The sequence below is a fragment of the Centropristis striata genome, chromosome 3, assembly GCF_030273125.1.
Source record: "Centropristis striata isolate RG_2023a ecotype Rhode Island chromosome 3, C.striata_1.0, whole genome shotgun sequence".
Lineage (NCBI taxonomy): Eukaryota > Metazoa > Chordata > Actinopteri > Perciformes > Serranidae > Centropristis > Centropristis striata.
In genome coordinates, this window is record NC_081519.1 from 39924068 (window position 1) to 39939090 (window position 15023).

The 15023-nt window shown below is 37.0% G+C and overlaps 1 protein-coding gene across 1 annotated transcript; it reads left to right on the plus strand.

Annotated features, from left to right (window-relative positions):
- Positions 1-3301: 3301 nt before the first annotated feature.
- On the plus strand, positions 3302-11708 carry alas1 (aminolevulinate, delta-, synthase 1). The gene is made up of 11 exons (XM_059329162.1): positions 3302-3479; positions 5610-5862; positions 6301-6483; positions 6580-6726; positions 6915-7134; positions 7579-7763; positions 8224-8403; positions 8655-8819; positions 9674-9942; positions 10283-10445; positions 11374-11708. Exons 2-11 carry the CDS (start codon positions 5643-5645, stop codon positions 11532-11534), a joined length of 1893 nt encoding a protein of 630 aa, XP_059185145.1. The 5' UTR covers positions 3302-3479; positions 5610-5642; the 3' UTR covers positions 11535-11708.
- The last annotated feature ends 3315 nt before the right edge of the window (positions 11709-15023 follow it).

A 15023-nucleotide genomic window follows, 5' to 3' on the forward strand; every position in this document is an offset into this window, starting at 1 on the left:
GTTTAACCTACAACAGTGCATCGTATTCTATAAGATAATCAGCACTTTTGGATGTAAAATATGTAAAGTATAGAGCAGCACAAAATTTTAAAAACTCAAGGGAAGCACACGTAACACAAAATTATAATAATTAACAATAGTACAAGTAAAAACTCATATAGATTGTCCTTGTCGGCCAATTAAAACACATACTGACACTGAATTAAAATATTTTCTGTTAATTTTTGTTGTCTGTTGGCCTTGTTTGTTGCCTTTTGCCAGCCTCAGTTATATAACAAATACATTCAGTATCAGTACATTTAAATGGCATATACTGTATGAATAGACATATATTGTATATATATTGTGCCCTGCATTTCATCCAGTGTGATTTAAAACATTTTTTAATGAGGGTCTTGGCTAAAAGGCTAAAATAATACAATAATTAATCCTGGATGCCTAGGTTTTCTCAATTTATGTTCACTAAAATATACACGGAATGCTTAATGTATCTGTATCTACATTATATATTTTTTTAATCTACAATTGCAACCTATTAGCAAGCCTTGAGACTCCATCTGGATGTCACACATGAAACTTCAGCAGACAAAACTTTATAGCAATTAGTGCAAGAGCCTAAAGAGGCCTAAAGGTGGCAGCAAAACACCTTTTCTATCTATGCTTAGGAGGTAACATCATGACTGAATATCTAATGTAGTAATAGTATTCAGATAGTAAGTAATAAGATAGAAAGAGTATTTATTTAAACTTTAAAATATAAAAAAATAACAATCTTACAGTTGCTAAGCAAATATATATAAAAAATGAATCCACTATTTATTTATGTTTTGCATGCTTTTTTTTTTCAAGCACTGGTAAACATCACAATAACGACACTATACCAAAAACACTGGCGATTAGATTTATCAAACAAATGTGCGTTTTTAACATTTACAATCAAAGACGATTGTTTTATGTGGTTCCCATCATTCACCGAGGGGAGGATCATGGCTGGTGTAAAAAAATGAATAAATAAATAAATAAAACTGAGCATTATTCATAAAGCTAGGACTTATTGCAGGGTTGTTGACTGATACCTACTAAACCTCCAACTGCGTGCATATGCTTTATGTATAGTACATTGAGTTTAAATACAGTGTTTTATCCCATTGTTGAATTTTCTGAGATGCACTTTAAGTGTAAAATTAATTACATCTAGTTCCTCCATTGTCGGCCAAACCACACAGGCAAACACAAGTGCACAGATTAAGTTCTCTCATCAACCCAACCTCAATAACATACACTTTATGAACAGTTAATGTTCATCAATCAGCTCAGGTTCAATGTCACTTTCTCACCACCAGAGGTCACATGTGCACAGAAAATCTCTACTCCACCAAATCAAAAATCTACTGAGTCTTCAACTGGACTTAACACTTCTGTAACGTTTGTTAATTAAAAAACAGTTAAAACTGAGGCATACAACACTCGGGAGTGATATATTTAGATATCACTTGTACACACATTTCTTCAGTGTCTGGTTCATTCGAGACACTTACCTCTTCAGTGTCTCTCATATTATTGTTTTATGTAATACAATACCACATGACACAACATTTAATATTATTAGCTTTGTAATGTTGCATATTACCTTATACTTACACCATGTAGTATTGCTAAATATTAACCTATGTTACTACTACTACTAATATTGCTGCGCTGGAACACCTCATACTGTCTCTTCAGTTTTACTCTTGAAAAATGTTCTGAAGTAGCTGAAAAATGCTTTTGTCTATGTCATCAAGACCAATGGAGAGTCTGTGTCCGTTGGGATAAATAGGTTAATTTGTGTTCATTTATAACCTCAGAGACCTAGGCACCATTTGACACAGAGCACACTTACGGTTAACTAGCCTACTTTCTGTTTTGTTTTTTTGTAACTCCATTTTCATTACTAGTGTTTGTTATGTCATTTTACATAAATTATGGCATTCTATTCCATTCTTAATGTCATTTTTACGACATTACATTTGCATGTAATCTGTGCATTTCTTATTTCTATTCGTATGAAAATTGGTATACAAATAAAGTTTGTTATTATTGTTATTGTTATAATACCCCATACTTAATCATAATGTGCCATATTATACTACAGGGTCGCCCATACAGTTTTCTTTCTATGAAATAATTGTGACAATGTGATTTATTCTTGACAGATAAGGTGTATATCTTCTCAAAACTTTATTAATCAATCTCTTCCAAACATGTCACAAGGAAAATGAAACCACAATTAACAGAGGATTTTGTCTGACCGTGTATATTATGTGAATGTTACATTGAGTCTTGCACTACATTCTATCATATTAATGCAGACAAACACTGAGTACCATTACCATATCACTGCCTGGTGTTCACCTGTGTACACATAACTGTTGACTCAGGTATAATAAATCACATCAATTTTTCGTTATCAGCACCACTTGCTTCATCATGCCATCTGTCTCGAAATTATCTTGTATAGTTTCTTCTTCTTGATGTAACTATTTTTTATATATTTCTGCTATGCTCTATACTTCTATATATTTCTTTATGTCCTTGTACTGCTGCAACAACCAAATTTCCTGCAAATAATTATAAGTCAAGGCCTTTCTTATCTTAACATAAAGTTGATGATGTCCTTGTAAATTATCAGTCCTTGGATAATGTCAATAAGTAATGTCAATAAAGTCACGTTGGTATCATGTATATGCAATACAAACAACAAAAAAAGTAGAAAGACATCAAGTGTATTTAACCCTATAAAGCCAAGTGTATCATATTAGATACAGTAATTTTTGAGCAAAAATGATATGCAGGTTCCACGAGTGGATCAGTCATTGCTGCATTAAAAAACTTCATATCTGCAGATGTATGATGCTGTGTTATATGGAAAAAATATGTATTTTGCATGTTTGAGGAAAAAGGAAAAGTTAAAAATGTTGTTGTTTGATGTTTTTGTTAGTTCAAGAAAAACAAACTGTGAGCAACAAATTGCACAAAAAGACCTGATGTATCAAATATGACACAAATTAGAATTCATATATGCAATTTATTTATTTTTTTAAATTCGTCAGCAGGTTAATAAGCACTCGGTTTTAAAAAAAATTGAATTTTCTGGCAATTATTTCATGGTTCAGGCTTTATAGGGTTAAGCGATACGTGCCAGTTGTTTTTGGTCACATGCATGACTCTCAAGTGGCCGGCTAACTGGAATGACCGCTGACGTAGTTGAATAAAATCTCGCGAGATTTCCATCCGTTACTGTAAGCTCTTATAACCACTCGCACGTCCTCGTCCTCTTCGTTCGTCCTCAGTGCAGGATAACGAAGCAGTCTCCTCTACATCTTCTGAAACGAGTCATTTTAGCAAGAGTTTAACATCGGACTCACCCCTCTGCTATTATCCTGTCCACTCCACGACTGTTGAAGAGGATTTACACCGCCACGCGCAGTTTTTGAGCGGTAAGTTTTTTCTTATTTTGCTTAAAATTGCTCTCCACTTCTGGTTTTAGCTTCTTAGCTAATGCTAGCAGCCTAGCTAACATCCAGCTCGGTCAACCGGCAAGGACTTCCACCGCTTGGTTTAACATCTTGACTTTGACTGCTTCACATCAGCTAGGGTTTCTAGAAAAAATGGTGTAACCGTGACGGATTATTTTAATATTGACGTTAGGTGACGTTAGAAGCAGACAAGTCGTGACTTGCTCTGTAAATGTGTTATAGCCTTGAAATGCATGCGAGTCGACACGGAGCGCCTCTTTAAATGGCTTATGAACACTTACAATGTGTCTAAAATGGCCAAATGTAAAGGCAAAAGGCTAGCAAGAGGTTTGTGTCAATGCTAATGTTTTTATCCTGCCGGTAAATTTAAATCGGTGCAAGTAAGGACACCGGAATCATGTTGCAATAACGTCCGGTAAAGTTGATCGACTGGAGAAACAAAACACCAAATCTGATCAAAATGATCGGAATTCATAGATGAAATAAATGTATGTAGACAGTGGTGGAATGTAACTAAGTACATTTACTCAAGTACTGTACTTAAGTACAATTTTGAGGTATTTGTACTTTACTTGAGTATTTTTATTTTATGTAACTTTATACTTCTACTCCACTACATTTTGAGGTAAATATTGTACTTTTTACTCCACTACATTTAGTTGACAGCTTTAGTTACTTTACAGGTTGAGATATAACATAAAATATAAGATCAATTTAAAGTGATTAGACATATTTTTAATTAAACCTCATAACAGTATTTTAAGTAGATACAATGAGTCCTGTCTTTACTAAATTAAAACACTGGTTACATAAAAGGCACATTACAAATAATGTAATAATATATTTAGAATATATAAAACAATCTGATTGGGTCCATTCTGCATAACGAGTACTTTTACTTTTGATACTTTAAGTACATTTTGATGCTGATACTTTTGTACTTTTACTTGAGTAAGTTTTGAATGCAGGACTTTTACTTGTAGTGGAGTCATTTCACAGTGTGGTATTAGTACTTTTACTTAAGTAAGGGATCTGAATACTTCCCCCAACACTGTATGTAGCTCATTGACGCTTATTTTCTTAGTTAAAGGGGTTGCATTTCAGTGTATACATTATTACTGGCTCGTATCCAGTTTCCTAGAACTTCCGAGGGGAAAAAACTATGGGAGTGATTACACTGTCGAGGAATGTGTAAACCTAAGTGGGGGAAGGTTATGACACATGGATATACGTAAGAAACGTAGTAGAAATTTCCCTTTTTACGCAATGAGGCATTTAGCATGTTTATTTAAGTGTCTTGAAGAGAAAAACCTGTTGCAATGACGCCAACAGTCCATCCAGTCACACAAATAAGCTTGTAAAGTGATGGTTTCATTTGTACAGGTCATGTGACAGAAACTTAAAAGCATGCATTTATTTAAGATGATTTTTTTGACATCAGTCGAAGAAACATTTTTAGTGCCAATGGTAGGGAGAATTGTGATAAAACAGAAACTTTTAAGCTTCAAGGTCCATTATTCACCTTGAACATTTCAGTAACAAAACTCTTAACATAAGATCCATTTACATAAACTCTTGTGACCTTCATCAGTAAATTGAAGTGAGAAAGCTTTATCCACCTATGAAAATCGCCATTAAATTGAGTTTATTGGCTCTAATGTGTTTGGATCAAAACTATTTAAGAGGGACAGATTATAGGAAAGGGGGAAAAATAACTTTGGTTTGTGGTGAAATTCTTAGGACAGACATTTTCTCTACGATCCAAAAAATGTTTCAAAACTCGAGGGAAACAACCCTCTCTCTCTCTCTCTGAAATGACCTTGTTGTGAATACTTTCAATAGAGAACAGCTTTGGACCAAAGTACTTCTAACTGCTTTCTTACCTGTACAGCAAGAAAATGCTGTTTCCTTAAGTGTGTGCCTTATTAGTCAGTTAATCTAAAATATTTAAGGAAGAATTCTATTATGTTTTCTGATGTCCTGTGCCTTTAAGCACTGTAACGACCCTGCAGAACAGGTTTTCGCAGCAGACAAAAGTATCTGAACTGTCCAGAGCATACGTTTCATTTAAATGTCAACTGTCTCCTTTAGACTTCTTGACAATCATCGTCACCACTGCCAACTATGGATGTGATCGTGCGTCGCTGTCCGTTCCTGGCTCGAGTGCCTCAGGCTTTCTTCCAGCAGCCCAAAAAGTCTATGGTGTCGTATGCCCAGCGATGCCCCATCATGATGGAGCTGGCTGCTAAACCTATGGCTCCATCAATGGCAAGGGCCCTCTGCTCTTCCTCCTCCTCTTCCTCCTCCCACCAGAGGACCGAGGACATCATGTCTGCCACTGAAGGTGAGAGAGTTGCAAAGAAGGAGTAGACACAATTTTTTAAAAGTTTTTAGTTATGATATATCTAAAGTAGAACTTCAGCTAACAATCATTTCCACTCATGACTGATCTGCTGATTATTTTTCTAGATTACTCCATTACTCATTTAGTCTGTAAAATGATGAAAATGTCCATCCCAAGTTATCAAAGTCCAAAACAAAATGATATTCAGTATATATATATATATATATATATATATATATATATATATATATATATATATATATATATATATTTAGATGGAAAAGAAGGAAAGCATTTTGTGCCATTTTTGCATGAAAAGTGACTTCAACGATTTTTAAATTAGTTTTAGATTATTTTTCTCTTGATTGACTAATTGTTTAGTTGAGTAATCCCTGCAGCTCTAATCTAAAGTTTTCAATTTCCTTTGTCCACCTGCAGCTCCTAAAGTGGAAGAGAAGCCCAAGCTGCCAACTGGCCACCCTATGCCACCCGCAGGTCAGGCAGTGGCCTCCAAATGCCCGTTCCTGGCTGCTGAGATGGGCCAGAAGAACAGCAGTGTGGTCCGCCAGGTCGGCATAGAGTTCCAAGAGGATGTACAGGAAGTCCGCACTGTACAGAAAGGTAAGACCTGTTCAGAAATTGATTAGACTTTACTGTTTAGACCCATTTTTGTACATAATATGACTTTCTCCTCGTCTTCTCTTGACCTTTTTGCAGAAGTGTCTCCTGCCCAGTTGAAGAAGCCGTCCCTGGTCAGTACCATTAAGGGAAGTGGAGGGGAGCAAACTAACCTGATGACGACCCTCCTGAAACAGCGACCTAAAAGTGTCACCCACTTGCTGCAGGACAACCTGACAGGCAGTAGTAAGTATTATGCTCAGACAACTTGTGCACATGGAAAAGTATTGAGACAAAACTGGCTTTAAGGCCAATAGGTTGTTTTAAAGTCGGTCTGTTTTGAGTAAGGAGAGACTTTCATCATGTCGGGCATTGCTTCATGCTTCACAATGCAAGCCACGTTAAGCAAGCATTACCTTCCCCTTCTGTTACAGTGTCCCGCTACCAATACGATGACTTTTTTGAGAAGAAGATAGAAGAGAAGAAGAGTGACCACACGTACCGTGTGTTTAAGACTGTGAATCGTCTGGCCAGTGAGTTCCCGATGGCCGAGGACTTCACTGGCTCTTTGGAGGACAAGAGGGAGGTGTCTGTTTGGTGCAGCAACGACTACCTGGGCATGAGTCGACACCCACGGGTTGTGCAATCCATTACGTGAGTACTGGAGGAGTTTCTTGTGTGGAGTGTAGGGAAAAGCACACTTGATTTGGTCCCTTCAGTTCAGATGGCTGTCCACGTCTCCTATTGATGTTTTAGTGAGCTTGAAGAAAGAAAAAAACAACTTGAGAAAAGACACAGCACATAATAGAGTACACCCCGATACCCAAGGGTGACGCGGTGCATTGTTTGTGTGGATGTATGGTGTCGTATGGCCCTTATTAACACCTGAGCCTCTGAGGTTGGGTGTTTTTCAGTTTTACTTTACAGCTTGTTTGAGCTTGTCCAGCTCTGTTATCCCTTGAGCTAAAGTAACACCTTTTCAGAAAGGTGTCTATTACAACTAAGCAACTATCCTGATTAATTATTCACATTTTTCCATCAGCTTGAAAAACAGACAAGATAAAACAATTTTCTTTGTTTGTCCTTCTTTGTTTCCAGGGATACTTTACGAAAGCATGGTTCAGGGGCAGGAGGCACCAGGAACATCTCTGGAACCAGTAAATTCCACGTGGAACTGGAACATGAACTGGCTGACCTTCACAAGAAGGACGCTGCTCTGCTCTTCACCTCTTGTTTTGTTGCCAACGACTCCACTCTCTTCACCCTCGCCAAAATGCTACCTGGTATACAAAAAATCTTTATGTTAACAAGAAATCTGTATCATTGTCATTAATTAATGTGTTATATTCACACAATAAATGGAGTCACTTTAATGCGAAGGTTGTCAAAAGTATCAATACTTTGATGCCTTTTTTTAATTCCATGTGTTTAGATTGATACAAATTCCACAATTGATCGAAACGAAAGTCCTGCAGCTATATTTATTTTTAAAAAACACAGCTGCAATCAGATGAGACAGCGAGGCAAAAAATAAACTGTATGTGTTAGCTGACTGTCTATTAAAAAATGTATTAACCCATAACAAGGCAGGATTATCCTATTTTGTCTGGATAATCATTTTTTTTGCCCTGGTTAGAAAGAGGTATCAAGGAGTTTTTTATACTAGTATTTTATCATAATTTAACATTCTGGTATTGTGACAACTCCCATTCTCACTTCTCTCTTTCTTCTGAACTATTTTAGGTTGTGAGATCTACTCTGATGCAGGCAACCACGCCTCAATGATCCAGGGTATCAGAAACAGCGGTGCTAAAAAATTCATTTTCCGCCACAATGATGTCGCTCATCTCCGAGAGCTTCTACAGAAGGGAGACCCCTCTAAACCGAAGATTGTGGCTTTTGAGACCGTCCATTCCATGGATGGTTAGTTTGGTTTTATATAAAAGCATTTTTTTATTGCCTAGTTGCTCAGAATCTTTCATTAACTTGTCAGGAAACGCTGACCTAGCAGGGATGTAAATTACAGCTAGATGTTTGCTTGCATAAGAACCATCTTTTAATAGCTGTGTAACAAAGGAAATTAGTTCATAAACATCAGGCTCAATTGACCTGTTTTGAGCCTGGACTTTGGCTAATAGCTAAACTTAACATCTACCCATCTTTCTGTAACACAGGTGCTGTGTGTCCACTGGAGGAGATGTGTGACTTGTCCCACGAGTTTGGTGCCATCACCTTCGTAGACGAGGTGCACGCTGTGGGCCTGTACGGCGCCAGAGGAGGAGGAATCGGAGACAGAGACGGCGTCATGGACAAGATGGATATCATCTCAGGGACACTGGGTCAGCACATAATCCATACTAAAACGAACACTGATAACATCTACTAAGCATTTTGTTTTAAATCCACTGTTACAGCATAAGGCAACTTAGCTAATGGTTACGACTACAAATGTCCCACTGAGATAGTTTACATAATTCACTTGATGTCAGTTGTAGAGTTAAAAAAATCAACAACATTCCTCATGTGTCACAAGCAGAAATCCACAGAATCCTCTTGCTCGATATTATAAACCAAACAGGACTGCCTTCTAAGTTCTGAAGTTTTTTACAATGCTTGGTGCACGGTGTGCTCTCTTAAAGTGACAGTACACAATTTGTAAACAAAAAGCAAAACCACCTGTTCCAAACATAAAAAAATATTCTTAACATTCTTAAAGTTAAATCTAATCAGTAAATCTAAATATGTACTTATTCAGTGTAATTTGTTTACTTAATAATTAATATAGTATATAATAATATATTTTTTCATTTTTTATACGTTTGAATCAAAACAACTACTCCCAGCTAGTAGGAATCTCTTGTTTTTGTACTGAGGATCAGATCTCATCTGTGTCAAACAATATGCTAGAGGGCTTAAAGAAGCTGGAGCAGCTCTGTTGTTGCTAGGAGACGGTGGGCTCTTGTTGCGCTCTTATTGAATTACTCTCTGTGTGTCTGTGTCGCTGTCGAGCTGAGGGGACAATTATTTCTGACTGAGAGCTCCTCAGCTCCTGCAGCTGCCATTTCAGGATGATCTAGTTTATGAGATTACAGTGGGAGGATTTCACGTCGACCGCTGAGCATAATATAGTGACTTTTCAAAAGCAACAGCTCAGATTAAAGAATAACCATTTATGTGTCATGTTCTCCTCCAGGCAAGGCCTTCGGCTGCGTGGGCGGCTACATCGCGAGCACTTCTGCTCTGGTGGACACGGTGCGTTCCTACGCCGCAGGATTCATCTTCACCACCTCTCTGCCGCCGATGCTGTTAAACGGAGCCAGGAACTCCATCCAGGTTCTTAAAGGCGAAGAGGGCCGCGCCCTGAGACGCAAACACCAGCGCAACGTCAAGCTGCTCAGACAGATGTTGATGGACTCGGGGCTGCCAGTGGTGCACTGCCCTAGCCACATCATCCCAATCAGGGTAATTTGTTATTTACTATGGCCCCCTATTCACATGAAAACACAAGAAGTAGTCAATTCAATTCAATTGGCTTTATTGGCATGACGTAACAATGTATATATTGCCAAAGCAACCATCAGAAAAAAAGATAACAAGATAAGGAAAGCAATATTTACAATAAATTATTATAATTCTGTTATTCATTTTAACAGAAAAGAAAAACTAATAACAATTAAAGAAAGCAATATTTACAATCGTTGAATTACAATCAACATGTAATTTATACAATCTAACTGTCCTTCAGTGTGTCTCCCCCATGGCTCCATTCTAATAAACGTGTGTGCCCCTTTATTATTTTCAGGTATCAAACGCAGAGAAGAACACAGAGGTATGTGACCTCATGATGAGTCGCCACAATATCTACGTGCAGGCAATCAACTACCCCACTGTTGCCAGGGGAGAGGAGCTTCTGCGTATCGCGCCAACGCCTCACCACACCCCCGAGATGATGAAATACTTTGTTGGTAAGGACATGTCGTGCTTTTGTTAATGTGTACAGTCAAGCAGTGTTCTTGCAAAGCTTGGAAAATTATTTATTTCTACCATTATTATGTTTTTGAGGGAAGGAATGGGCTTGAATTCAGATACACTACTTGACAAATTCTTGATTTTCAGCAAGTACTACACAGCAGTGGTTCTCAACCTGGGGGTCAGGAGAAAACATTTAATTATCACTATCAAAAACGTACAATCAAAGCCGATATGGGATTTTTTTGAGACGGATGGGGGTACGTTAGTCGATAGATTAAATAAAATTAACCTTTTTTTTAATGGGAATTGTTCACTGATTTTTCACCACTCTGCAAAGGTACCCAGTGGGCTACTTTCTCAAACATAAAACTTTATTGAATTATATTTAACATTCTAAATGATTACTGTGAAAATAGAGAATAAATAGGAATAAAATAAATAGCTAAATACACCTAACTACTGCTCAGTTTCAGTCAATTGCTAAATATTTAAAAAAGAGAAATGCTTTTTTTGTTTTGCAACAAACAAACTGCATTACATATTGTGTCAAAAAAAGTTTTCATAACGACACAAAATGTTTTGGTTTCAGTATCTTGAAAGTGCTTGAGTTTTAATCTTTAACTGTATGTAAAATGTAAATTCCCCCTGTTTGACATGAATCCCCCATTTGCATTGGAGATTTGAGTTTTCCCAGGTCATCTTAAATATATAATTTATTTTAGTTTAATAGCTTAACTTGACTAGCACTTATTGATGCACTAATAGCTCTTATTACACTAGACCTTGATTGTTGTCTTTACTCTTCCTGTAAGTCGCTTTGGATAAAAGCGTCTGCTAAATTACTGAATGTAAACTTGGTTTTTGTATCATATCACTGTGTGTGTGGTAACTAATAAAGGTTTTCCTGTCTTCTCTCCACAGAGCGGCTGGTGCACACCTGGAAGGAGGCGGGGCTGGAGCTGAAGCCCCACACCTCGGCAGAGTGCACGTTCTGCCAGCAGCCGCTGCACTTTGAAGTGATGAGCGATCGTGAAAAGTCTTACTTCAGCGGCCTGAGCCACCCTATCTCAGCCTGCGCATAACACTACTCACTACTGCTGGCTCGAGACGGCACATATACACTCGACACCCATTCCTCTATCACTGTCATAGAATGTATTCTCTTTGATAAGTCCCCTTACACATATTATTTAAAATATTCTATGTCCAGATGTTCTATATGCTCAGAAATAAAGTATGAGAAAGAAAGAAAATCTGTTCATGTGGCATTTCTTTATTATATTAATTCAGCTGCTGAATCATGAAGAGGATTCACTTTCATACTTATTCAATACTTGTGATTCTTTGTGTGAGCAACAGTTGTTCTTTAGTTATCCATCCGATTAAACATAAATAGAACTATTTGTAATATGTGTTCATATTGTACTGCTGACAATAACATGTTCAGAAGTGGGTTATTGGTCTTATAATGGAGCAGTTGTATTCAGTGAATGAACTGGGTGAACTGACACCTCAAATGACATTTAATCACATGCTTCTGACGCGAGGAGGAACGACACTTTAGGAATCACTCGTAAGGCTAAGAATAACTGGGTCACAACGATTTGTCTGGCTCCACAGATGAAAAGTCCAAGTCTTTGTGTTGTGGCCTATTCATGGTCGTGTTTGTAGCCTAATTATTTTGATCCACTGGCCTACTTGTGCTTGTCAAAAAAAAAAAAGTAGGACATAGATTGTTTTCCCGCTCTGAGCTGATAAACATATTTACTTATGGATGACAGGCTGTGACATAACAAGGTTACCTAACCTGTGCAAAAAAACAACACTAAAATGACAACACTTTATCATTTACCTGTAAATAAAATTTAATTATTAAACAGAATCAAACCAACTATCTAGCAGAAATGGAAACAAATAAGGTGTCTCTAAGGCAAAAATAAACAAAAACCCTGCAAAAACTGAATTTTTATACAGAATCAAACACATCTGTATCAAGGTTTGATTAAAAATACAGAGGGCTCTTCTCTTTTCTTACTTCTGTACCTACTCCATCTCCTGCCTCTGACCCATTAATCGATCTCAGCGCACCATCATAAATTAGTTTATGAACAAAGCATCACAAAGTGTTTCACAATGGAATTAAAAGAAAACAAGTAGTAAAATGATGCATACACAGCAATGCAACAGAAAAAGACAAAAACAAATGGGTCTTTAGCTGTTTCTTAAAGGTGTCCACCTCAAAAGCACAATCTACCTTTGAATTAAACTGAGAATAAGGAAGCTAGGTCTTGAGGAAGTAAATCAATAATGCATGGATAACCATCTCTTACTCAGGTCGTTGTACAATAGGTCTGACTTTGGCAGATAAAAGATATCTCAACTGGGAAACAATGCATCTCAAAGAGAGAGGAGGCTTGCAGGAAGAGCTTTAAGCGAGGATGGACAGGTGTATCCTTATGTAATGCTTGTGTAATCATACATGCATTACATGCTTTACTTTCAGAAAGACATGTTTGGAATATAACTAATTTATCGAGGATGGAGGAGGATATTTACAGTAAATAAAATGCAACAGATTGTATTAATTATAACATTTTATGAGGTGAAAACGTAATACATCATTTCAAGGTTTTTTTCAAATGTGCCCTATTTTATTCCCCTTAAAATAACAACAAGGTTCCTTGTTTGCTGTATGTGAATGACATCAGCTGACAGAAGTAACCATGCAGCCAACCTGTTGCCTAGCAGTGCAGCTTCACTGAAATGTTTTATTGTGTGTGCTAACCCACTGTCCCTGCAAATTACAGCTGGAGATGACATGCTATGTGTCGCTGTAAAACTCAAGGTGACCCAGATGCACGAAACAAAAGAGGTCACAGGGGGTTCACAACCAAACATGCACACATCCTCAAGAGCCACATAAGCCTCAGAGCCAGTGGATGTCCGCTGTGTTTGGAGAGCTGAGATGAAAACAAGCCTCGCTGTTATGCACGTAGACATGTCTTATCACTATCTAATTATTGAAGCTAAACCGGATGGATAAACATCAGCGCACAAGGCTCCAATCACAGTCTTCCTCCGACATTTTATTCATTTAACTGTTTCCCGAATGTTCAGATTGCAAAAGCAACTGTTGCTTCACAAGAGACAGAACTACAGAGAAAATGGAAGTGTGAAATATATTTAGCTGTTGCAAAGTAGTGATGTTGCCACTTCTCTGTGTAAGAGCACAGACACTTCCACTTTTATATGAGACATTACATCAATACATGCCTAAAATGCTTAAAATAATTATCTCATGATGTCAAAATGTTGTGTATATATAAACTATATATTTATTGCTTAGTATATAGGGTATAAAAAGCTTTACAAGGGGTTAAAGAGGATAGGAGTTAAAGATGCCTTAACACATATTTTTAGTATTTTAGTGAAGTAGTAGGTTTTGTACATGTTGTGCAGTTTAGTTAATGGTTAACATTGGTGCATTATGTTGTGTTGAAGTCTATTTTTTACCATTGTCTTTGATTACTTCTACCTAAATCGTCAGAATGGATAATAAATGGATGCAGAAATGGGGCATAAGAGCTCTTTCTGCTGTCTAAATCTACATTTTAATCAGAATCAGAATCAGAATCAGAATCACTTTATTCGTCCCTTGAAGGGAGATTTGTTTTGCAGCAGGACACACAAGACAAGGTACACAACGATAACATAATAAGACCCAATAAATATCTAATAAAACACAGTTCAAAGAAACGCCATATGCATATATAAAATCACTGACACATGTTTGTTGCAGAGCTAATACCCCTGAATGGAGATATAAATACTGTGGTGCAAGAACTAGTTTTGGTCAAATGTGGAGGAGAAACAATCTGGGGTCAGAAGAAGGTTAACTGTATTAAAAATGGGAAAATCTAACTTTCCACACAAGAGCATGATTTTAATTTAGAGGCAGTTAGGATATTTTGGAATAGTATGTGGGAGTTTGCTTAACTTTATATTGTACAATTATATAATGTGAATATTTTGGAATAAAAGTATTTGTACCAACAAAACCTCGAATAGCACACTGGGCAGAGAAAATGCAGAACTGCAAACTTCCCCAAACATCTCTAAGATAGTGTAAGAGTGTGTTAAAACAACATGCACCATATTATTCTTATGCTTCTCAAAGACCAGTTTTTGTTATATAACCTTGGATGGAAATGAACACTACTGTGGAAAGTGGGTGTGGGCTGTCATGTTGGAAGTGACTTACAGTCCAATAGTCTTTCAAGTCAAGGCTAAAAACTCACTTTTATTCATTAGCGCCCCCTGTTAGGACTTGATATGTGCCTGTTGACACTGTGTTGTTTTAATAATGTTTGTTGACTTATATCACTACTGTCACTATGGATTTCTTGTGTTTTTACTGTCTTTACGGCTATTTTATACACTTTCGTACAGCACTTTGGTCAACGTGAGTTGTTTTTAAATGTGCTTTAGAAAAATAAATTTGGTAACGCTTTATAATAAGGTCCTTAATAACCATTAATTAACAAGTAATAAGGCATTGTTCTCGCTTTAGA

What these genes read in the sequence shown, in the direction of transcription:
- alas1 (XM_059329162.1), top strand. Translation starts at nt 5,643, where the DNA reads ATGGATGTGATCGTGCGTCGCTGTCCGTTCCTGGCTCGAGTGCCTCAG. An exon ending in CATCATGTCTGCCACTGAAG is followed by an intron (nt 5,863 to 6,300) that starts GTGAGAGAGTTG and finishes GTCCACCTGCAG; the next exon opens with CTCCTAAAGTGGAAGAGAAG. An exon ending in CGGGTTGTGCAATCCATTAC is followed by an intron (nt 7,135 to 7,578) that starts GTGAGTACTGGA and finishes CTTTGTTTCCAG; the next exon opens with GGATACTTTACGAAAGCATG.